This window comes from Salmo salar, chromosome ssa14 (genome assembly GCF_905237065.1).
Source record: "Salmo salar chromosome ssa14, Ssal_v3.1, whole genome shotgun sequence".
In the NCBI taxonomy this organism is placed as follows: domain Eukaryota; kingdom Metazoa; phylum Chordata; class Actinopteri; order Salmoniformes; family Salmonidae; genus Salmo; species Salmo salar.
The window spans coordinates 23,512,667-23,537,220 of record NC_059455.1 but is presented as its reverse complement, the minus strand read 5'-3'; the positions used below and the strand labels follow the sequence as shown (position 1 = coordinate 23,537,220).

The following is a 24,554-nucleotide window of genomic DNA, read 5'->3' as shown; positions in this document are numbered from 1 at the left end:
ATTATTGATTAATAATTTGATTGAAATCAGAGGGTAATAGACTTGCAATGAATGTAATTGCACAACTATAGACTTCACAAATGATAATAACAAATTCAACTTGGCTTTTTTTAAATCCAAAATCAGCTTTCTCTGCAAAGTAAAACTTACTGAAATGTAAACTGTTATATGCCCCATACAACCTTTTGATTATTTAATTAAGGCAAATATGCTATGGCTGTTGTAAATACGATTTAGATATTTTGTAAGATTTTAAAATAATGCATTTCTCATACATAGGCATGATGGCATGTAAAATCGTAGTAAAGTCTACCTCAACACTTCACCCTATTGGTCAACAGGTGAAACGACTTCTGACACGCCCACAAAGTCTGTCCAGGACGGGGCTATAACTGGCGGCCACTACAGTCATCAGGGGTTATATCGTTTGGTTAGACTTGGATTGCTACATAGCGTTAGATGTTTTGGGGTAAATATTTCAGCTTCGTTTGCCTTACTGAATTTGGACAGGTGTAACAGGTGAAGTAAAATAACATTTTATAATGGCTCTCGCTGATGCGATGCTGCCGTCGATTATTACGTTTTCCAGCAGTAAGACGATGGAAGAAAGACAGTCTGCAATTGTCCATGTAAGTGTACTTCTTTCCCCGATGTAATTTCTTCAACAGAAACTAGCTGAAAATACAAAGTTGATAACATAGTGTGCAATTTTAATTATAATGCTTGCTTTTCTTTTGTTTATTTATCCATTGTATTTGCACGAGAGAAATATACCTACTGGGCAAAAACTGGTTTAATCAACGTTGTTTCCACGTTATTTCAACCCAAAAAATGCAATGTGATAACTTTGAATCAGCGTGGAAAACTGATTGGATTTGAAAAAAGTTATCAACCTAAGGAAATTTCGTAATTATCCCCAACTTTTAACCTAAATCCAAATACATGGTGACATTTTTGGTTGATTTTAGTTGATTTCATGTTAGTTGACTCAAACAAAGGTAAATCAAAACTGACGTCTGTGCCCAGTGGGTATAGCCTATATAGGCTACACAAAGAAAAACCCACAACTGTTTTGGAAAGAGGTTCTTGACTGAAACCATATTTAAATGACAATGTCGTTTTATTTACATTATAGGACTGGAAAGTGGATGGTTGCAATACCAGCACAACAGGTGATGACTTGAGATCCCAGATTGAAGTGGAGCTCAGTATCGTTGAATCACCTGCAGTGACCAGAGATGAAGATGACCTGGGGAAATTCTTGGATTTAGAGTTCATTTTATCCAACACCATTGGATCTGAAAGTGGAACCAATAACAACTCATCTCAACAGTCGTGCTCATACTCACTGCCTGAGTCGCCGGAAAGCTGCAGCACAGGGCATGACAGCGACGGTTCTCAGCTCACACCCAATGCTTACGGCAGCTATAACTTCAACACAAGTCCTGGGCACAGTCTGGTAGCCGAGCTGCTAACCCCAGAGATGAACTATCAGAGCGACACTCTGCTAGACTACAGGCTGAAGCAGCCTGCCACGGACAGGCGGGAGTACACTGAACTGCGTGCCTTGAATATAGCCACTGCCACTCCAGTCCACTTACAAGTGACCAACTCTCATCCCATGGGATACAAAATAAAGACAGAAAACACTGAGCAGTCGTGCATGATGGCAGGTGACTTCATAGGACACATGTATGATGAGAAACACATGCGTTCCCTGCACACAGAGTTCGCGCACCATCAACTTGCTGTTCAGGGGTTTGCACCTCATGGCATGCAACAGAGTGTGTCCCGAGATGGGATGGGGAGCAAAGACTGTCACTTGGCAGAGATGAACTCTCATCAGCATACTAACATGGCACACCCGCAACAGTATGAGCCATATCCACCGCAGTACATGCATCACCAAGGTGCGCTACAGTATCATGGACAGTACAGGATGTTCAGGGAGCCCATGCGGGTGCACCACCCGTCCATGCCGGGGGTGATATTGACCCCACCATCATCGCCACTTTTGGATTTCTACACACCAGAAGATAGCAAACCCAAACGGGGCCGCCGGTCTTGGGCGAGAAAGCGCACAGCGACTCACAGCTGTGAATTCCCTGGATGTGGGAAGACCTACACCAAGAGTTCCCATCTAAAGGCTCACATGCGAACACACACAGGTAATTACACATTTAATTTACTATATAACCTATATGTTCTTCTGTTTTGTTGGAATCTATCCCCCCCCCCAAAAAAAAGACATAGACACTAGCCTATTATGCACGAAAATCTAACTGTATTGTCCTTGTAATCCACAGGTGAGAAACCATACCATTGCAATTGGGAAGGCTGTGGTTGGAAATTTGCGAGGTCTGACGAGCTGACTCGTCACTATAGAAAGCACACCGGTCAGAGGCCTTTCCAGTGCCACCTGTGTGAGAGGGCCTTCTCGCGCTCAGATCACCTCGCACTGCACATGAAGAGGCACATGTAAACAGAGACAGTTGGATCTGACTTTGAACGTTCTATTTTTCTATCATGGCGATAGACCGGACATGACATGTAAATGCTTGTACATACTATCATTCTCTTCTAAATGATGGTAGTACAATATTTAAGGAAAAGGAGAGCCTTTCTTGCTTACTCTTACATTTAAATTATTGAGTGTTGATGACTGCTGATGGTTGCTATTTTGGCTTTTGAAATAAAACACTGAACAAGGGCTGGCTGTAGCCTACCCAATATTTTTTGTACATATGCCTACATGTAAATTGACATTTTGTTTTCTATCACTTCTATCACTACTGCATAACTTTGATACTTTGTTGCTGTTTACAAGAATCAACAGACTTTCAATGGTTTTCTGTAGTTTTTACAATAAAATGATGTGCATTTCAAAACAAATGTTTTTTTCTATTTAATTGTTTCAATGCGTAGGCTTATTATGCTTCTCAAAGTGCTCTTAATTAAATCAGGTACTCAACACTGCCTTTCAATGTATACAAAATGATGCTAAAGTTGTAAGGAAATATTCTCCCAAAACTGTACTAGAATTACTTGAAGCTCTGGGAAAAATATTATCCACTCTGTAAGTGCAATATAGTTTTGTAAAATCATAAAGACAAAGTGTTACAAGAGCTCTGTGTTTTATGAAAATAAAATGGAAATTAATAATTGTTTAAATTTTTTATTTGACATGAATAGTGTTAAGATTACAGTATCCAACAAAGGTCTGGCCAAGAAATCGAAACACTCTCATAAAGGGCATACATTTTTATAACACTGGGTCTAGGATGAGTTCTGACGTCCCCTTTGTTATAGTGACAGGCAACACTTTTATTGAAGCTTCCTAAGACAAGCCTAAGGACATACTACTGAACATGGCCCATAGTATACTATAGATCTAAAATTATATTATTTACACACCTTCACAGACTATTAGTAGGCATTTTATGACGCCCCCATAAAGTACACTGCATTGAAGTTTTAACTTTAGTCTATGCAGCACAAGTTCTGAGCACAGTGATTTTAAGAACTATAGGTTGGATACTTCACTACTTCTCACCCGCCAATGTAATTTAATTATTTCAAAGCCAAACTGAAGAGATGTCATAGCAATAGTTAGGCCTATATTTACAGTAATACACTGTAATAAGGTGGATATTGGGTGTCACTATCATGGTTGGCTGTACAGATGGCGATTGTCGATTGTCGCCCTCTCCTGTTCATTTGACCGACTTGCATTTATTAGGCACTTAAAAGTGAAGTATGTTGTCAATTCTATCATCTACCTCATGAGGGCAGTCTTGTACCATTGCACTGATGTAACCAAGCTGTAACACCAGAATTCACTCGAGCCAAGTCAAAGCAAGAATATTACTCCTTCCTTGGTCTTTGTATTCAAGAAAAGTATTATCTTTGTTCACCTTAATCTCCAAAATCACATGAACTAATACACTAATCTAAACACAAACACATTTCCTGACAAGGCAGTCCTTACCAAAACTGTTGATCCACATTGTAATAATATTGCAAGTATAATGTGGTCTCATTTTTCATTTTACTTCCCATTACCTCCACATATGAATGGGCTAAAGTTCAAAAGTCTTTCTGGTCCATATGTGGAACTAGAATTGTATGTTGTAGGTATTCTAAACTCTGATCCCAAACAAGGTGGCGTGTGTCTTAAGTCAATTGGGACTTCTGTGTCAACGTGACATTTCCTCCGCCCCTTGCCTGCTATGTGGCCTACATTGAGCTGAATAATACAACTCTGTCTGAAATATGGGTGGTTCAACCTGGATTTTACTTAGCATAGTGTGGGGAATACAATGTTTACTTTAGCTGTGTCCCTTCCCTTCCAACAGATAGGCATCCTAAGTGACTGGGTAACTGGGTTGCTTGTCTATTACTCTTAAGGTTGCAGGGAATGAGGATGTGTATAATAATTTAACGTCCCCCAAATATAGGCCTAACTATATCTGATCCTTTTTGGACAGTTGACTGTACCATTCAATAACTCTGTCAAAAAGTTGAGGTAGACATATGGTCATAAGTGTTAAAACACAATACTTCTCATTTTACAGTAATAACATAAATCTTCTAGAAGCCATGTATTGACACAGTCAAAGCGACGGCAGATTTTAACTCATGAATATACAGTGACTTCGGAAAATATTCAGACCCCTTGACTTTTTTCACATTTTGTTACAGCAAGGGGGGGCAAAGTACGGCTCGCTGGGCACTTCAATCCGGCCCGCGAGATACCAATTTCGTGGTATCAAATTGGTAGTTACAGTCTTGTTCCATCGCTGCAACTCCCGTACTCGGGAGAGGTGAAGGCCGAGAGCCGTGCGTCCTCTGAAACACGACCCAGCAAAGCCACACTGCTTCTTGACACAATGCCTGGTTAACCCAGAAGCCAGCTGCACCAATGTGTAGGAGGAAACACTGTACACCTGGTGTTTCCTCCTGCCACAGGAGTCACTAGAGTGCGATGGGACAAGGAAATCTCGGCCTGCCAAACCCACTCCTAACCCGGATGACGCTGGGCCAATTGTGCGCCGCCTCATGGGTCTCCCAGTCATGGCCAGCTGTGACACAGCCTAGGATCGAACCAGGGTCTGTAGTGACACCTCAAGCACTGCAATCCAGTGCCTTAGACCGCTGCGCCACTCGGGAGGCCGAGTGGCGCAGACAATTGGTCCCCTAAAACATGCGGCCCTCCGTTGAATTTCAAAATCCCAATGTGGCCCTCGAGCCAAAACGGTTGCCCACCCCTGCGTTACAGCCTTATTCTAAAATCGATTAAATATTTTTTCCTCATCAATCGACGCACAATACCCCATAATGACAAAGAAAAACAGGTTCAGACATTTTTGCTAATTTATTAAAAATTAAAAAACGAAAATATCACATTTACATATTTAAATATTCAGAGCCTTTACTCAGTACTTTGTTGAAGCACCATTGGCAGCGATTATAGCCTTGAGTCTTCTTAGGTATGACCCTACAAGCTTGGCACACCTGTATTTTGGGAGTATCTCACATTCTTCTCTGCAGATCATTTCAAGCTGTGTTCTTGGGGACCTTCAATGCTGCATAAAATGTTATGGTACCCTTCCCCAGATCTGTGCCTCGACACAATCCTGTCTCAGAGCTCTACGGACAATTCCTTCAACCTCATGGCATGGTTTTTGCTCTGACATGCTCTGTGAACTGTGGGACCTTATATAGACAGATGTGTGCGTTTTTAAATCTGTCCAATCAGTTTAATTTACCACAGGTGGACTCCAATCAAGTTGTAGAAACATCTCATGGATGATCAATGGAAACAGGATGCACCTGAGCTCAATTTTGAGTCTCATAGGAAAGGGTCTGAATACTTATGTAAATAAGGTATTTCTGTTTTTATATTTAATACATTTGCTAAAAAAAATGTTTACCTGTTTTTTGTTTTGTCATTGTGGGGTACTGTGTGTAGATTGCTGAGGATTTTTTATTTATTTAATCCATTTTAGAATAAGTCTGTAATGTAACAAAATGTGGAAGAAGTCAAGGGGTCTGAATACTTTCCAAAGGCTATGTACACTGTTTGGGGTTGTGGCTTGTTGTCATGGAGGCCCTGTTATGGTTTCATTTGTTTACGTAACAGAGGAATCTTGAGCTGGGTCAACTCCGCACTAGGTCAGAAGCTAAACTAACCAGTGAGGTGGGTACAGCTCTGACCAGGCAACCCAATGACATTCACATTTTCCCTTTTATATTTACATACTTCAATAATATGTTTATTACACATGGGATTGAATCCAAATGGAAAATATTTTAGTTATTCTACTCTGAGTGGTCAGTAAACTACTGTAGCTGAGGAATACTGTTTTTGATATCATAGTAAAAGACTATGTAAGTGTTGATGCTGGTAGAGACGAGAAGCAGGTACAGGGAGTGAACATTTAATTATCAACGGACATGACATGGAACAGGACAGCGTTTGGACAAGAACAAATAACGACATTAATGCAGACACAGGGAACAAACGGGGGAGCAGACAGTTATAGACGGGGCAATCAACAAAGGGAGTCCAATGAGCGCTGCTGCATGTAATGATGGTGACAGATGTGCGTAATGAAAGGCAGCCTGGCGCCCTCGAGCGCCAGGGAGGGAGAGCGGGAGCAGGCATGACAGTACCCCCCCCCCTAGGGGTGCCACCCGGCCAGCATCCCGGAGTAGCCTCTTCACTGTTGATGTTGACACTGGTGTTTTGCGGGTACCATTTAATGAAGCTGCCAGTTGAGGACTTGTGAGGCATTTGTTTCACAAACTAGACACTCTAATGTACTTGTCCTCTTGCTCAGTTGTGCACCGGGGCCCACCTCCCACTCCTCTTTCTATTCTGGTTAGAGCCAGTTTGCGCTGTTCTGTGAAGGGAGTAGTACACAGCATTGTACGAGATCTTCAGTTTCTTGGCAATTTCTCACATGGAATTGCCTTCATTTCTCAGAACAAGAATAGACTGACAAGTTTTAGAAGAAAGTTCTTTGTTTCTGGCTATTTTGAGCCTGTATTCAAACCCACAACTGCTGATAATCCAGATACTCAACAACTGCTGATAATCCAGATACTCAACAACTGCTGATAATCCAGATACTCAACTAGTCTAAAGAAGGCCAGTTTTATTGCTTCTTTAATCAGGACAACATGTTTTCAGCTGTGCCAACATAATTGCAAAAGGGTTTCCTAATGATTAATTAGCCTTTTAAAACAATACACTTGGATTAGCTAACACAACGTGCCATTGGAACACAGGAGTGATGGTTGCTGATAATGGGCCTCTGTTTGCCAATGTAGATATTCCATAGAAAATCTGCCGTTTCCAGCTACAATAGTCATTTACAACATTAACAATGTCTACACTGTATTTCTGATCAATTTGATGTTATTTTAATGGACAAAAAATGTGCTTTTCTTTCAAAAACAAGGACATTTCTTAGTGACCCCAAACTTTTGAACGGTAGTGTATATCTATGTCAATGAAGAAGGCATTATATCACATTCAACAGTTTTTTATTCAAATGTAAGGTCAAATATCAAATCCTTTCTGGGTAACAATTAAGTACCTTACTGTGATTGTTTTCAATTAAAATTGTAAAAAAATAATAATAAATGCTTCTTAGCAAAGATCAATTTCTCAAGCAAGAATTTTGCTTGGACTGTCAGGGAGTCATTTGAGTGGGGAGGGGAAAACTGAAAACTAGCTGTTATTGTCAGTGAGTTTTGGAACTCACTTTCTTGTTGGTCTATTTGCTAATTTACAACCTGGTCAACCTGGTCAAAACTCCATCCCACCAAATGGGCTGAAATTGAATGTGGTCTTTTCAAACAGCTCTTACACTAAAATGGCATTATTATAATTTTCACAATTTCACAGTATTATTCTAACCTCATAGTGTTGGAACTATATATAAAACACAGGGACATATTTTTGGGGACTACACTGGGCCTTTAACTTCTTATGGGTACCTGGGATGGTAGCGTCCCACCTGGCCAACATCCAGTGAAATTGCAGAGCGCGAAATTCAACAATACTAAATTCAAATATTTAACATTCTTGAAAATATATGTGTTATACATCAAAATAAAGCTTAACTTCTTGTTAATCCAGCCACTGTGTCAGATTTCAAAAAGGCTTTACAGCGAAAGCATACCATGCGATTATCTGAGGACAGCGCCCAGCACACAAAACATTACATACAGTTACCAGCCAAGTAGATTAGTCAACAAATGTCAGAAATAGCAATACAATTAATCACTTACCTTTGATGATCTTCGTATAGTTGCACTCACAAGACTCCCTGTTACACAATAAATGTTCGTTTTGTTCGATAAAGTCCCTCTTTATATCCAAAAATACAGTAGAGCACAGTAGAGTTTAGTTCAGTACAGTAAGTAGAGTTTAGTTCAGTAGAGTACAGTAGAGAATAGTACAGTGAAGTATAGTAAAGTACAGTATAGTACAATATAATACATTATACTGTACTTTACTCTACTGCTGCTCTTCTGTACTGTACATCTGTGGATGCTGAAATCAAAGCCGGTCCAGACCACAAAATTACGTCTGTTGACGTTGAAATCAAGGCCAGGGTGGACAGACCAAATTTCAATGTCTTTTCATGTGACAGTTGGACTGTGCTCACTTGGCACCTGTCTCTCTCCATCGTCTTTTTAGCCTGCGAATGTCATTCTCGTACATCATTCCATGACAAATGGTGGTTCAATTACAATGCAAAGTAGCCTACTACTACATAGTACGTTTTGCTGTTTCTAGCCACCTGATTTCACACAAAGGAGCTTTCACATTCTCTTCAGCATGTGCACGCAAGCCTGTTCCAAAAGCATGTCAGGCAAGCTACATGACCTATCAGTGTAATATTCATGAACGATAGTATCTCTTATCATTGTCATTATTCATAATCAAATCAAAGTTTAGTGGCCGCGAAAAATCCAGAAAAATAAGAAAATAAATTATATAGGATGAGCCATGACTAGAAAACAGTATATACATATAAAGTGGGTGAAACAGTATGTAAACATTATTAAGTGACCAGTGCTCAATGACTATGTACATCGGCCGACAGTCTCTAAGGTGCATGGTAGAGTATCGGGTGGTAGCCTGCTAGTAACAGTGACTAAGGTTCAGGGCAGGGACCTAGGTGGTAGCCTGCTAGTAACAGTGACTAAGGTTCAGGGCAGGGTACTGGGCGGAGGTCAGCTAGTGTTTAACAGTCTGGTGGCCTGGAGATAAAAGCTGTTTCTCAATCTCTCGGTTCCAGCTCATCATTTGTAGTGGATACTGGATCAAACTGTGGCGAAAGGATTAATGCACGCGCTGCTGCTCATCACTCAAGACTGAAATTATAGACGGAGCAATTATTGAAATTATGTTAGTAAAAGGTGGGGCATATTGTGAAAGAAGAGGAAGGCTCAAGACAAGGTGATGAAACCCCGAAAATTCTACATTGATATTTAGCCACCATATGTTCACGACACCACGCTATGGTAAGCTATCAATGACACAAACCATTCAAATAAGATGTTCATACATTGTTATAGCTAGCTAGTTGTTTTGCCACATTCAGTAGTTTGAATAGAGGCGTCAATCAACCTTATTAGCCCAAAGTAAAGACAAGGGCTAGTAGGCTTGCCATGTCTGGATGCTATAAATATGTTAATGCTTCAATATTGGCTTTCCTGAAGATACTTGAAATTAGCTTGCTATCTAACGTTAGTTGTTTATTCAGAGAATGATACATATTTGTTTAACAATGATGTGATACCGACGTTTCAACGCTTGCCCATTACGTTGTGACCCTGTTCAACGAAAACTCAAGTGACTTTATCTCCAACTATTCACTTGCTAGCTAAGTCTATTTTTGAATGAATGAACTAAAGATACAGTGGTGTCTTAGTTACTGATACAAAATGCAACACCAAATGTAACATTACGTGGCAGTGTGTCAGCTAACGTTACTTTCCTGGTTGTTGTGCTTCTGTGGGTTTTGTCGCTCAGAGAATCTTGAGCAACCATTACATGATGTCAGGGCTTCATCAGAGGAAGTCACTGTGCAACGTTGAACATTTCTCAAAAAGTTAGTTCAAGAAGTCTACAAACATTTTAAAGGCACATTCTGCCATTTCAACAGCATGACACTGTTTGGTAACCTGAGGGATTGGTCTGGGTCAAGCCTGGGGAAATAGCGTAGCCGTTGCTCATCATCATCACTCTCTAATTCATAGATATATTCTAATGTAGAGATGAAAGGTTTGAGCCTTAGTTTTATTAGACATATTTTGGAGCTTGTTTGTTTACAGACACTCAACTGACAGAAAAAACAAAACAATGGAGTAATACAGTCTGTGATCTTGGGTTATCATTTAAATTAGTATCATTTTATTTGTTGACATGACCATGGGACAGCAGAACATATTAGACTGTAGCTTTAACTAAACACCTGGAACCACCATGGATATTTGTGAATCTCCCCCAATTTAATGTGTCATTTTGTGTAATTTATTATCTATAGTGACAGTAATCTTTATGGTTTTTGTCAGGGTTTTTGTCTATAACCATACTCACTCTAATGCGTGTGAAAAACCTGGGAAATAGCCTATGCCAATAGTAGCTCTACCATACATGCATGTATGCAACCCAGCCCCCCTCACCTTCACAGCAGGGCATCTCTCACACCCAATTCTAGGGTCTGCTCTTTGTCGCCTAACTTTTATCACAACCAAAATAGCTAGCTAAAATGTCTTGTGAACATTTTCAAATGTTCCAAACATATTTTGGTTTGTGACTGTTATTATCATTTATTAGCAGTGTGATTTTTCAATAGGCCTATTTCTTCTGCGCTGCTGCTGTGAAGTGGTGCTACCCCCAGAGGTCAATGTTGCCATTGTCAATGTGATGGTGTTTTATAGCACTAGTTACTTTTCTAAAGAAAAAATAACACAGCAAATGTTTTTGTGAACTTTGTCAATGTTCAAAAAAGAAAGAATGGATGATATTTCAACAGGTTAGACCGAAACCACTACAACACTATGAACTGGATTGGAATGAATAGTATGAGGTTTATTTTCCAAATTCCCAAAATACTTTATCACACTTTACCTTTGGAAATGAACAGGTACAGGTACTTTAACTAGCCCACTGTTATGGCTTGTGAATGTTTCCTTTATGTAGGTTTCTTTCATTTAAATATTCACCCTAAATGCCACCTTGTTTCCAAATGCCAAAAATACTCTACAATAATACTTTGTCAAACTTCACCGTAGAAAATTGACAGGTCTAACCTAACTACTACTATGGTTTGTGTTTTATTTTATTTTAGTTTAAAAAATGTATACATTCCTCATCACTTACAATAAGTCCTTCAGCAACCTCCCACACAACATACAGAATGCATCCATCACAAAGATCTGTATCTAAATGTTAGTTTTGCGTAGATCTATTAATTATCAGCTAGGTTTATTTTCTAAAGTATTCTCTAATAACAGTCCTTTGCCAAACTGCCACAAATGACCATTAAAGATGTCAAAGTCCTGGCTTCAATATTAATGTTGTTCCAGTTCAGTCATGTTAGAACTCGGAAGACATTCATTCATTATTTGTTTCCTTGCAGTAGCATAATAAAATAATAATAATAATAAGGCAATAATAATACATGGGATTTAATGCACATTTAAATAAAAAAAGACACTGTACATCAACACTGTACGGTAGGTGTCCTATCAGTTCCCACCTAGTTGTCATGTCTCGTTTCTCCCACTTAGCTATGAGTTAGGACTAGCTCAACTAAATTATTGTCTTCTTAAGTGGAAATGTTATACAATATTGTACCTCTGTAGCTCAGTTGGTAGAGCATGTCGCTTGTAAGGCCAGGATCGATTCCCAGGATCACCCAAATGTAACAAAATGTATGCACGCATGACTGGAAGTTGCATTAGATTAAATTGTCTGCAAAATGGCATTTATTATTGTTGTTATAGCCTACTGTTAAGACACATTAGGAAGAATTTGACCTGTTTTACTTATGTTATGCTTATTTGTCCATTGTTTGAAAGCTAGTAGGCCTAATATCCACACATTGTAGGAGTTTATATCCTCTGAGGGGAGGCTGGCAGGAAAACGTTGACATTAAATGGTTTACATACATACTGTACTAGCATGTAGGGCCTAGGTCGGGGCCTAAACACCACTATTTTGGAGAAAGTCTTGACCAGGTGCATAGAATGTGAACTGATACCATTGGCCAGCTGGCCCTGCACTGGCATTCTGAAGACATTCCTCTGACAGAAATAGCCTGCTTCCACTACCCAGAGTTTAGCTACATGTTTTGTAGTTTCTGTCTCCAGAACTCAACTTTCTGGAGCTGATGTAAGCTAATATTTTGCATTTAATTCGTATTTATGCTGACGTACAGTACCAGTCAAAAGTTTGGACACACCTACTCATTCAAGGGAGTTTCGTTATTTTTACTATTTTCTACATTGTAGAAGATTAATAGTGAAGACATCAAAACGTTGAAATAACACATATGGAATCATGTAGTAACCAAAAAAGTGTTAAACAAATCAAAATATATTTTATATTTGAGATTCTTCAAAGTAGCCACCCTTTGCATTGATGACAGCTTTGCACACTCTTGGCATTCTCTCAACCAGCTTCATGAGGTACTAACCTGGAATTAATTTCAATTAACAGGTGTGCCTTGTTAAAAGTTAATTTGTGGAATTTCTTTCCTTCATAATGCATATGAGCCAATCAGTTGTGTTGTGACAAGGTAGGGGTGGTATACAGAAGATATCCCTATTTGGTAAAATACCAAGTCCATATTATGGCAAGAACAGCTCAAATAAGCAAAGAGAAACAACATTCCATCATTACTTTAAGACATGAATTTTCAATAACTTTGAAAGTGAGGTTGCAAAAACCATCAAGCGCTATGATGAAACTGGCTCTCATGAGGACCGCCACAGGAGAAGAAGACCCAGAGTTACCTCTGCTGCAGAGGACAAGTTCATTAGAGTTAACTGCACCTCACTTTGCAGCCCAAATAAATGCTTCACAAAGTTCAAGTAACAGACACATCTCAACATCAACTGTTCAGAGGATACTGTGTGAATCAGGCCTTCATGGCCAAATTGCTACAAAGAAACCACTACCTAAGGACACCAATAATAAGAAGAGACTTGCTTGGGCCAAGAAACATGAGCAATAGACATTAGACCGGTAGAAATCTGTCCTTTGGTCTGATGAGTCCAAATTTGAGATTTTTGGTTCCAACCGCCATGTCTTTGTGAGATGCAGAGTAGGTAAATGGATGATCTCCGCATGTGTGGTTCTCACCGTGAAGCATGGAGGAGGAAGTGTTATGGTGTGGGGTTGCTTTGTTGGTGACACTGTCAGTGCTGTATTTAGAATTCAAGGCACAATTAACCATCATGACTACCACAGCATTCTGCAGCGATACACCATCCCATCTGGTTTGCACTATCATTTGTTTTTCAACAGGTCAATGACCCAACACACCTCCAGGCGGTGTAAGGTCTATTTGACCAAGAAGGAGAGTGATGGAGTGCTGCATCAGATGACCTGACCTCCATAATCACCTGACCTCAACCCAATTGAGATGGTTTGGGATGAGTTGGACCGCAGAGTGAAGGAACAGCAGCCAACAAGTGCTCAGCATATGTGGGAACTCCTTCAAGACCGTTGGAAAAGCATTCCAGGTGAAGCTGGTTGAGAGAATGCCAAGAGTGTGCAAAGCTGTCATCAAGGCAAAGGGTGGATACTTTGAAGAATCTCAAATATAAATATATACACTGCTCAAAAAAATAAAGGGAACACTTAAACCACACAATGTAACTCCAAGTCAATCACACTTCTGTGAAATCAAACTGTCCACTTAGGAAGCAACACAGATTGACAATAAATTTCACATGCTGTTGTGCAGTTAGGCAATTAGCAAGACACCCCCAATAAAGGAGTGGTTCTGCAGGTGGGGACCACAGACCACTTCTCAGTTCCTATGCTTCCTGGCTGATGTTTTGGTCACTTTTGAATGCTGGCGGTGCTTTCACTCTAGTGGGAGCATGAGACGGAGTCTACAACCCACACAAGTGGCTCAGGTAGTGCAGCTCATCCAGGATGGCACATCAATGCGAGCTGTGGCAAGAAGATTTGCTGTGTCTGTCAGCGTAGTGTCCAGAGCATGGAGGCACTACCAGGAGACAGGCCAGTACATCAGGAGACGTGGAGGAGGCCGTAGGAGGGCAACAACCCAGCAGCAGGACTGCTACCTCCACCTTTGTGCAAGGAGGAGCAGGAGGAGCACTGCCAGAGCCCTGCAAAATGACCTCCAGCAGGCCACAAATGTGCATGTGTCTGCTCAAACGGTCAGAAACAGACTCCATGAGGGTGGTATGAGGGCCCGACGTCCACAGGTGGGGGTTGTGCTTACAGCCCAACACCGTGCAGGACGTTTGGCATTTGCCAGAGAACACCAAGATTGGCAAATTCGCCACTGGCGCCCTGTGCTCTTCACAGATGAAAGCAGGTTCACACAGAGCACATGTGACAGATGTGACAGTCTGGAGACGCCGTGGAGAACGTTCTGCTGCCTGCAACATCCTCCAGCATGACCGGTTTGGTGGTGGGTCAGTCATGGTGTGGGGTGGCATTTCTTTGGGGGGCCGCACAGCCCTCCATGTGCTCGCCAGAGGTAGCCTGACTGCCATTAGGTACCGAGATGAGATCCTCAGACCCCTCGTGAGACCCTATGCTGGTGCGGTTGGCCCTGGTTCCTCCTAATGCAAGACAATGCTAGACCTCATGTGGCTGGAGAGTGTCAGCAGTTCCTGCAAGAGGAAGGCATTGATGCTATGGACTGGCCCGCCCGTTCCCCAGACCTGAATCCAATTGAGCACATCTGGGACATCATGTCTCGCTCCATCCACCAACGCCACATTGCACCACAGACTGTCCAGGAGTTGGCGGATGCTTTAGTCCAGGTCTGGGAGGAGATCCCTCAGGAGACCATCCGCCACCTCATCAGGAGCATGCCCAGGCGTTGTAGGGAGGTCATACAGGCACGTGGAGGCCACACACACTACTGAGCCTCATTTTGACTTGTTTTAAGGACATTACATCAAAGTTGGATCAGCCTGTAGAGTGGTTTTCCACTTTAATTTTGAGTGTGACTCCAAATCCAGACCTCCATGGGTTGATAAATTGGATTTCCATTGATTTTTTTTGTGTGATTTTCTTGTCAGCACATTCAACTATGTAAAGAAAAAAGTATTTAATAAGATTATTTCTTTCATTCAGATCTAGGATGTGTTGTTTAAGTGTTCCCTTTATTTTTTTGAGCAGTATATTTTGATTTGTTTAACATTTTTTTTTGTGTTATGTGTTATGTCATAGTTTTGATGTCTTCACTATTATTCTACAATGTAGAAATAAAGAAAAACCCTTGAATAAGTAGGTGTTTCCAAAATGTTGACTGGTACTGTATTATGTTTTCACAAAGCAGTGTGAAACCAGAATTAAGCCTAGCCTAGGCCTGTATTGTGGCACTAAAGTCGTACAGATACAGTGCCTTCAGAAATTATTCATACCCGTTGACTTTTTCCACATTTTGTTTTTTACAGCCTTAATTTAAAATGGATTAAATTGAGAGTTTGTGTCACTGATTTACACACAATACCCCAAAATATAAGTGTAATTATGTTTTTAATGGTGATTACAAATTCATAAAAAATGAAAAGCTGAAATGTCTTTAGTCAATAAGTATTCAACCCCTTTGTTATTGCAAGCCTAAATAAGTTCAGGATAAAAAATTGGCTTAACAAGTCACATAATACGTTGCATGGACTTAACATGATTTTTGAATGACTACTTCATCTCTGTACCCCACACATACAATGATCTGTAAGGTCCCTCAGTCAAGCAGTGAATTTCAAACACAGATTCAATCACAAAGACCAGGGAGGTTTTCCTGCCTCGCAAAGAAGGGCACCTATTGGTAGATGGGTAAAAAAAATAAAAAAATAAGCAGACATTGAATATCCCTTTGAGCATGGTGAAGTTATTAATTACACTTTTGATGGTGTATCAGTATACCAATTCTCCCGAGTGGCTCAGCGGTCTAAGGCACTGTATCTCAGTGCTAGAGGCATCACTACAGACCCTGGTTCAATTCCATGCTGTATCACAAACGCCTGTGATTGGGAGTCCCATAGGGCGGTGCACAATTGGCCCAGTGTCGTCCGGGTTAAGGTTTGGCCGGGTAGGCCTTCATTTTAAATAAGAATTTATTCTTAACTGACTTGCCTAGTTAAATAAAGGTTAAATGAAAGTGACAAAAAATAAACACCCAATCACTACAAAGATACAGGCATTTGCCGGAGAGGAAGGACATCCCTCAGGGATTTCACGATGAGGACAATGGTGACTTTAAATCAGGAAGAGTTTAATGGCTGAGATAAGAGAACTGAGGATGGATCATTAACATTTAGTTACTCCACAATACTAACCTAAATGATAGACTGAAAAGAAGGAAGCTTGTACAGAATACAGATATTCCAGAAAATGCGTTCTGTTTGCAAGAAGGCACTAAAGTAAAACTGAAAAAAATGTGGCAAAGAAATTAACTTTATGTCCTGAATAAAACAAAACACATCGCTGAGGACCACTCTTCATATTTTCAAGCATGGTGGTGGCTGCATCATGTTATGGGTATGCTTGTCATCGTCAAGGACGAGGGAGATAAAAAAAAGATAATAAATGGAATAGAGCTAAGCACAGGCAAAATCCTAGTTCAGTTTGCTTTCCAACAGACACTGAGAGACAAATTCATCTTTCAGCAGGACAATAACCTATAAGACAAGGCCAAATATACACTGAAGTTGCTTACCAAGACGACATTGTTCCTGAGTGTCCTATTTACAGTTTTGACTTAAATTGGCTTGAAAATGTATGTCATAACTTGAAAATGGTTGTTTAGCAATGATAAACAACCAACTTGACAGAGCTTGAAGAATAATAATGTCCAAATATTTATACATTTCAGGTATGCAAAGCTCTTAGACTTACAGCTGTAATCACTGCCCAAGGTGATTCTAACATGTATTGACTCAGGGGTATGAATACTTATGTAAATGGATGTTTCTGTATTTAATTTTCAATACATTTGAAAAAATATCTAAATACATGTTTTCACTTTGTCATTATGGGGTAAAAATACATTGAATCCATTCTGAATTCAGGCTGTGTACAGGGGTGGCAAACTCATTCCACGGAGGGACGAGTTTCTGCGGGTTTTTTGTTTTTCCTTTCAATTAAGACCTAGACAACCAGGTGAGGGGAGTTCCTTACTAATTAGTGACCTTAATTCATCAATCAAGTACAAGGAGGAGCAAAAACCCGCACACTCGGCCCTCAGTGGAATGAGTTTGACACGTGCTGTAACACGGAAAAATGTGCAATAAGTCAAGTGTTATCAAATGAATACTTTCTGAAGGCACTGTAAGTGCTACACTGCCTTTAAACCTTACCCTACACTATGCTGAAGACCTGTTACATAAACATTGTTGATATAGGCCTAAATCAAAGACATTTGTAGTAGGCCTAATTTTTATCAGATAATTTGGATTGTGCTACTAGTTATGCTACGACACAAGTAGTCTACTCTTACATAAGGCCACATTAAAACTCGACAATGCACTAAATAAAAACCATGAAATGAATCCGAATACAGCGTGTAGCCTAGACCTATTGAGTAGCCTACATTTCACTTATCACAGTGTGTGAATGGGGAGAGTGTCTCCGTGACACTCACTACTGCATTGTAGGAAGACGCCCAAGATGAGGGATGGGTGAGAGACGGACAGACACAGCACTGTAGGCCCTAATGGAAATTTCCCAAAGCTTTATAATTAAACTGAAGGGAGACTGCCGTGTCCAATGTGTGCTTTTGCGCCCAAATATTTCATTGTTGTTTTTGGGATGGTGTTAACAGTGCATATCTCACAACTAACCAGACTGGTATGAGAGGGCATCTCAGAATGCCAGGCATGCAATATTATGAGTAGTAGCAGATACCATGTATTTTTTATATAGGCCAACATCCATGTTTTTCTGCCTCAAAATGTAAAATGTCTTTCTTGTTTAGCATTGTCATTCATGCTGGTATGAAAGTATACCCTCATCAGACTGAAAGTCAAACATTAGAATAACCAGCCTGTTTTAGAGGAATGATTCCATAACTTTTTCTAATTAACTGTGAATATGCCAACATTCCATTCAAACAATGCAGTCAATCCCTAGTCATACACTGGCTCAAATCAGTTGATGATAGGACTTAGACTGATCAAATCAAATTTGATTTGTCACATACACATGGTTAGTTAATGCGAATGTAGCGAAATGCTTGTGCTTCTAGTGCCGACCATGCAGTAATATCTCACAAGTAATCTAACCTAACAATTTCACAACAACTACCTTATACACACAAGTGTAAAGGCATGAATGAGAATATGTACATAAAAATAAAAATATATGAATGAGCGATGGCCGAACGGCATAGGCAAGATGCAGTAGATGGTATAGAGTACAGTATATACATATGAGATGAGTAATGTAGGGTATGTAAACATTATATAAAGTGGCATTGTTTAAAGTGGCTAGTGATACATTTATTACATAATTTTTTTCATTACTAAAGTGGCTAGAGATGAGTCAGTATGTTGGCAGCAGCCACTCAATGTTAGTGATGGCTGTTTAACAGTCTGATGGCCTTGAGATAGAAGCTGTTTTTCAGTCTCTCGGTCCCCGCTTTGATGCACCTGTACTGACCTCGCCTTCTGGACGATAGCGGGGTGAACAGGCAGTGGCTCGGGTGGTTGTTGTCCTTGATGATCTTTTTGGCCTTCATGTGACATCGGGTGGTGTAGGTGTCCTGGAGGGCAGGTAGTTTGCCCCCGGTGATGCGTTGTGCAGACCTCACTACCCTCTGGAGAGCCTTACGGTTGTGGGCGGAGCAGTTGCCGTACCAGGCGGTGATACAGCCCGACAGGATGCTCTCGATTGTGCATCTATAAAAGTTTGTGAGTGATTTTGGTGACAAGCCAAATTTCTTCAGCCTCCTGAGGTTGAAGAGGCGCTGCTGCACCTTCTTCACCACGCTGTCTGTGTGGATGGACCATTTCAGTTTGTCCGTGATGTGTACGCCGAGGAACTTAAAACTTTCCACCTTCTCCACTGCTGTCCCGTCGATGTGGATAGGGGGCTGCTCGCTCTGCTGTTTCCTGAAGTCCACGATCATCTCCTTTGTTTTGTTGACGTTGAGTGTGAGGTTATTTTCCTGACACCACACTCCGAGGGCCCTCACCTCCTCCCTGTAGGCCGTCTCGTCGTTGTTGGTAATCAAGTCTACCGCTGTAGTGTCGTCTGCAAACTTGATGATTGAGTTGGAGGCATGCATGGCCACGCAGTCATGGATGAACAGGGAGTACAGGAGAGGGCTGAGAACGCACCCTTGTGGGGCCCCAGTGTTGAGGATCAGCGGGGTGGAGATGTTGTTACCTACCCTCACCATTTGGGGGCGGCCCGTCAGGAAGTCCAGGACCCAGTTGCACAGGGTGGGGTCGAGACCCAGGGTCTCGAGCTTAATGACGAGTTTGGAGGGTACTATGGTGTTAAATGCTGAGCTGTAGTCGATGAACAGCATTCTTACATAGGTATTCCTCTTGTCCAGATGGGTTAGGGCAGTGTGCAGTGTGATTGCGATTGGGGCGGTAAGCAAATTGGAGTGGGTCTAGGGTGTCAGGTAGGGTGGAGGTGATATGGTCCTTGACTAGTCTCTCAAAGCACTTCATGATGACGGAAGTGAGTTCTACGGGGCGATAGTCATTTAGCTCAGTTACCTTAGCTTTCTTGGGAACAGGAACAATGGTGGCCCTCTTGAAGCATGTGGGAACAGCAGACTGGGATAAGGATTGATTGAATATGTCCCTAAACACACCAGCCAGCTGGTCTGCACATGCTCTGAGGACGCGGCTGGGGATTCCGTCTGGGCCGGCAGCCTTGCGAGGGTTAACACGTTTAAATGTTTTACTCACGTTGGCTGCATTGAAGGAGAGCCCGCAGGTTTTGGTAGCGGGCCGTGTCAGTGGCACTGTATTGTCCTCAAAGCGAGCAAAGAAGTTGTTTAGTATGTCTGGGAGCAAGACATCGTGGTCCGCGACGGGGCTGGTTTTCCTTTTGTAGTTCGTGATTGACTGTAGACCCTGCCACATACCTCTCGTGTCTGAGCCGTTGAATTGTGACTCTACTTTGTCTCTATACTGACGCTTAGCTTGTTTGATTGCCTTGCGGAGGGAAAAGCTACACTGTTTGTATTCGGTCATGTTTCCAGTCACCTGCCCTGATTAAAAGCAGTGGTTCACGCTTTCAGTTTTGCGCGAATGCTGCCATCAATCCACGGTTTCTGTTGTATCATATAATAGCACAGTAGCTTTCCAAGAAAACAAAATCTGAGACATTTATGATCTGTTTACATATATTCTAGAGGCTATTTATACAGAAAATGTGTATAAAACCTGTATAAACTGTATTTATAATTACACAACAATATTTTGGGGTGATAGCATTTCTATTACACATTTTTTGATACACCACATGCCTTACTTTAATTTTCCTGCATAAGTAAAGGCAGGAAAGTCATCACCTACAGTATGCCACTATTGCCATTCATTCCAATTAGACTGGTTTTGGATTTTCCCTGACCAAGATGGCTGCCATTTTGCCAAATTCTGGAATTTTATGATTATGACATTGGCCCTCTAGTAATTTAATAGGTTCTCTATAGGTATTACCATGTGGGGGGGACCTACTTGATGTGCGTAACTCAAACCTTTGCTTAAAGGGTAAGATGCATTCGTTTTTATTCCCCAAAGTAACAACACAATGTGGTCAAAGACTTAATTTAGTAATTTAGTGAGTGGCCGAGTGGCGCAGTGGTCTAAGGCACTGCATAGATATTGGATTTTCCCTGATTGGGCCTCAGCCATCATTCTCTAAGTCTCTGCTCATTTGATCTGCAGTTATGTTTTAGTTGTGTTGTGTTAGTTGTGTTCTAACCGCTCTTCAGTATTTGGGCTCAAGCATGCCGACCATAGCTGTGCTGATTGGCTGGGCTGGCTAGGCTAATGGCTAACGTTAGTAGGCTAAATAACTAATGTTACCTGGCTCGCTAGTTTGCTAGCGATGATACCTGCATATGCCGTAGCATTCGGAAAGTATTCAGACCCCTTCCCTTTTCCCGCATTTTTTTATATTACAGCATTATTCTAAAATAGATTAAATAAAATGTTTTTCTCGTCAATCTACACACAATACCCCATAATGACAAAGCAAAACAGGTTTTTAGATGTTTTTGCAAATTTAAATAAATAAAAATACCTTATTTACTTAAGTGTTTAGACCCTTTGCTATGAAGCTCGAAATGGAGTTCAGGTGCATCCTGTTTCCATTGATCATTGTTGAGATGTTTCTACAACTTGATTGGAGTCCATCTGTGGTAAATTCAATTGATTGGACATGATGTGGAAAGGCACACGCCTGTCTATATAAGGTCCTACAGTTCACAGTGCATGTCAGAGCTAAAACCATGCCATGAGGTCGAAGAAATTGTCCGTGAGCTCCGAGACAGGATTGTGTCGAGGCACAGATCTGGGGAAGGGTACACACATTTGTACGGAATGGGGTGAGTTTACGTTAGTCTTTGGCCTATATCCTAATCTGACTTTGGTGCAGATCATGTTGTTCATCACATTTACCGTCTCTGGTAAACACACACTATATCAAAGAAAATCAAAGTTTATTTGTCAGATGCACAGGATACAGACGGTTTAAACGGTACAGTGAAATGGTTACTTGCATAGTAACAATATCAAAAATAGAAAGTGTCCAGATAAAAATATTTTATAAATATTTTATCATTATTAGGTGATGCTTACCAAGACACATTTGTCTAAATTGATGGGTAATGTGAAAGAAATGCTATAACCACCCCTCAGTCACGTCTAGGGGATGGGTCCCTATTGTCTAGACATGTACATATTTCATGAAATACAATAAATGGCCGTAATCAGCCCCAGACACATCTGGCTATGGGTCATGTAATCATCTGGCGAGGTAGAGTCTTTTGTTTAGACATGTAGCTAGCTAAACAATGAACCATAATCCCAACCCATAGCTACAGTATAAACGGTTTGTCATAGATAGCCACCATGCATGAAATGCTGTAGTATTACTCTGTAGGTAGCTAAAGCTAACCAACTAGGTTTAATGTTAGCTAGCTAGCTAACGTTTGGCTATAACTAGCGATGCAAATGGATTGCTGAGATACAAATAATATTACTACACAGATCATACACTTAATGTCAGCCAGCAAGCTAACGTTCGCTAGTTATCTAACAGCACACTTTATCTTGCAAAGAAAACAGCATTAGAAACGTATTACATCAAAACGTTTAGATAGACTCTTACCGAAGACGTGGATTTCGATTAAGGCAGCCCCCTGCACCTCTCTGATTCAGAGGGGTTGGGTGAAGACACATTTCAGTTGAATACATTCAGTTGGACAACTGACTAGGTACCCACCCCCCTTTCCCCTTACCCGTATACATGGATGAACACTTCACGGCAGCGTGTCTTTTCCATTTTGTTTGTAGCTAGCTACAGCTTGTTTGGCCCGTTGTGTCAAGTCACTCCGGTTCACACTGACCGTGTGCAGAAAGTAGTCATCACAACATTTTCCCACTGATCTTTGTAGATAGCTCCTGCTAAATTCAGGGCAGCAATGTTGTTGAGAGCAGTAGCAACAATTATATCTTTCAAAATAGCCACAGTAGCAATGATTATCTACACATACTGAGCAGCTCATGTTATAGACAGAAGTGTGCTACATGGCAGACCAATCCAAACTAATCTCTTGGCATGTCCAGCCCATCCATTATCTCAACCAATCATGGCTAGCAGGAAGGTTCCTCACTTTTTCTGTTGCAAAACCAACTAGGTTCGTAATTTTAACAATTTTATTCGTATTTACAGATGGCATAAAAGTTTGTTATTAAGGCACATGAAAGTTCACATGTTCCAGAAGGAATTTATACCAAAAAATGATCTTCAAATACCTATCCTGTGAACTAGTGACATGTGACATACGCCTAGCTTCTTCTTGAAATTAGTCACATATATCATCACTGTTAACTTCTATGGGCTAGGTGGGACGCCAGACCTGCAGGACACAGCCGGTGAAATATCAGGGCGGAAAATTCAAAAACAACAAAATGTCATAATTCTACTTTCTCAAACATACAACTATTTTACACCATTTTAAAGATAAACTTCTCGTTAACTTGTTATGGATAGGGGGCAGTATTTTCACGGTCGGATAAAAAACATACCCGATTTAATCTGGTTATTACTCCTGCCCAGAAACTAGAATATGCATATAATTATTAGCTTTGGATAGAAAACACTCCAAAGTTTCTAAAACTGTTTGAATGGTGTCTGTGAGTATAACAGAACTCAAATGGCAGGCCAAAACCTGAGAAGATTCTGTACAGGAAGTACCCTGTGTGACCATTTCTTGGCCTTCTTTGCCATCTCTATCCAAAACAAAGGATCTCTGCTGTAACGTGACACTTTCTAATGCTCCCATAGGCTTTCAGAAGGCGCCAGAACGTTGAATGATGACTCTGCTGTCTCTGGCTGAAAAACAGTAGCGCATTTGGTAAGTGGTCGATCTGAGAACAATGAGACGGGGGCGCGCGTACACGAGACGACTCCATGTTTACATTTTCAGTCTTTGAACGAAAACAACGACTCCCGGTCGGAATATTATTGCTATTTACCAGAAAAATCACATAAAAATTGATTTTAAACAGCGTTTGACATGCTTCAAAGTACGGTAATGGAATATTTTTAATTTTTTTGTCACGATACGCGCCGGGCGCGTCACCCTTCGTTACCCTTCGGATAGTGTCTTGAATGCACGAACAAAACGCCGCTATTTGGATATAACTATGGATTATTTGGAACCAAACCAACATTTGTTATTGAAGTAGAAGTCCTGGGAGTGCATTCTGACGAAGAACACCTAAGGTAATCCAATTTTTCTTATAGTAAATCTGAGTTTGGTGAGGGCCAAACTTGGTGGGTGTCAAAATAGCTAGCCATGATGGCCGGGCTATCTACTCAGAATATTGCAAAATGTACTTTCACCGAAAAGCTATTTTAAAATCGGACACCGCGATTGCATAAAGGAGTTCGGTATCTATAATTCTTAAAATAATTGTTATGTTTTTGTGAACGTTTATCGTGAGTAATTTAGTAAATTCACCGGAAGTGTTCGGTGGGAATGCTAGTTCTGAATGTCACATGCTAATGTAAAAAGCTGGTTTTTGATATAAATATGAACTTGATTGAACAAAACATGCAT

The 24,554-nt window shown here is 40.8% G+C and overlaps 2 protein-coding genes across 4 annotated transcripts in view; both read left to right on the top strand.

Moving 5' to 3' along the window:
- The first annotated feature begins 383 nt into the window (after positions 1-383).
- On the top strand, positions 384-3,162 carry LOC106569090 (Krueppel-like factor 4). The gene is made up of 3 exons (XM_014140086.2): positions 384-629; positions 1,136-2,168; positions 2,307-3,162. The coding sequence occupies exons 1-3, from the start codon at positions 543-545 to the stop codon at positions 2,480-2,482; spliced, it is 1,296 nt and encodes a 431-aa protein (XP_013995561.1). The 5' UTR covers positions 384-542; the 3' UTR covers positions 2,483-3,162.
- Positions 3,163-9,246: 6,084 nt separating this feature from the next.
- LOC106569088 (sodium- and chloride-dependent glycine transporter 1) overlaps positions 9,247-24,554 on the top strand; it is an 87,589-nt gene continuing 72,281 nt past the window's right edge. For all 3 annotated transcript variants that reach the window (XM_014140084.2, XM_014140081.2, XM_014140080.2), the window contains exon 1: positions 9,247-9,543. In XM_014140084.2, coding sequence (XP_013995559.1) covers positions 9,541-9,543 — 3 coding nt within the window. In that variant the 5' untranslated portion in view covers positions 9,247-9,540. The remainder of the gene's footprint in view (positions 9,544-24,554) is intronic.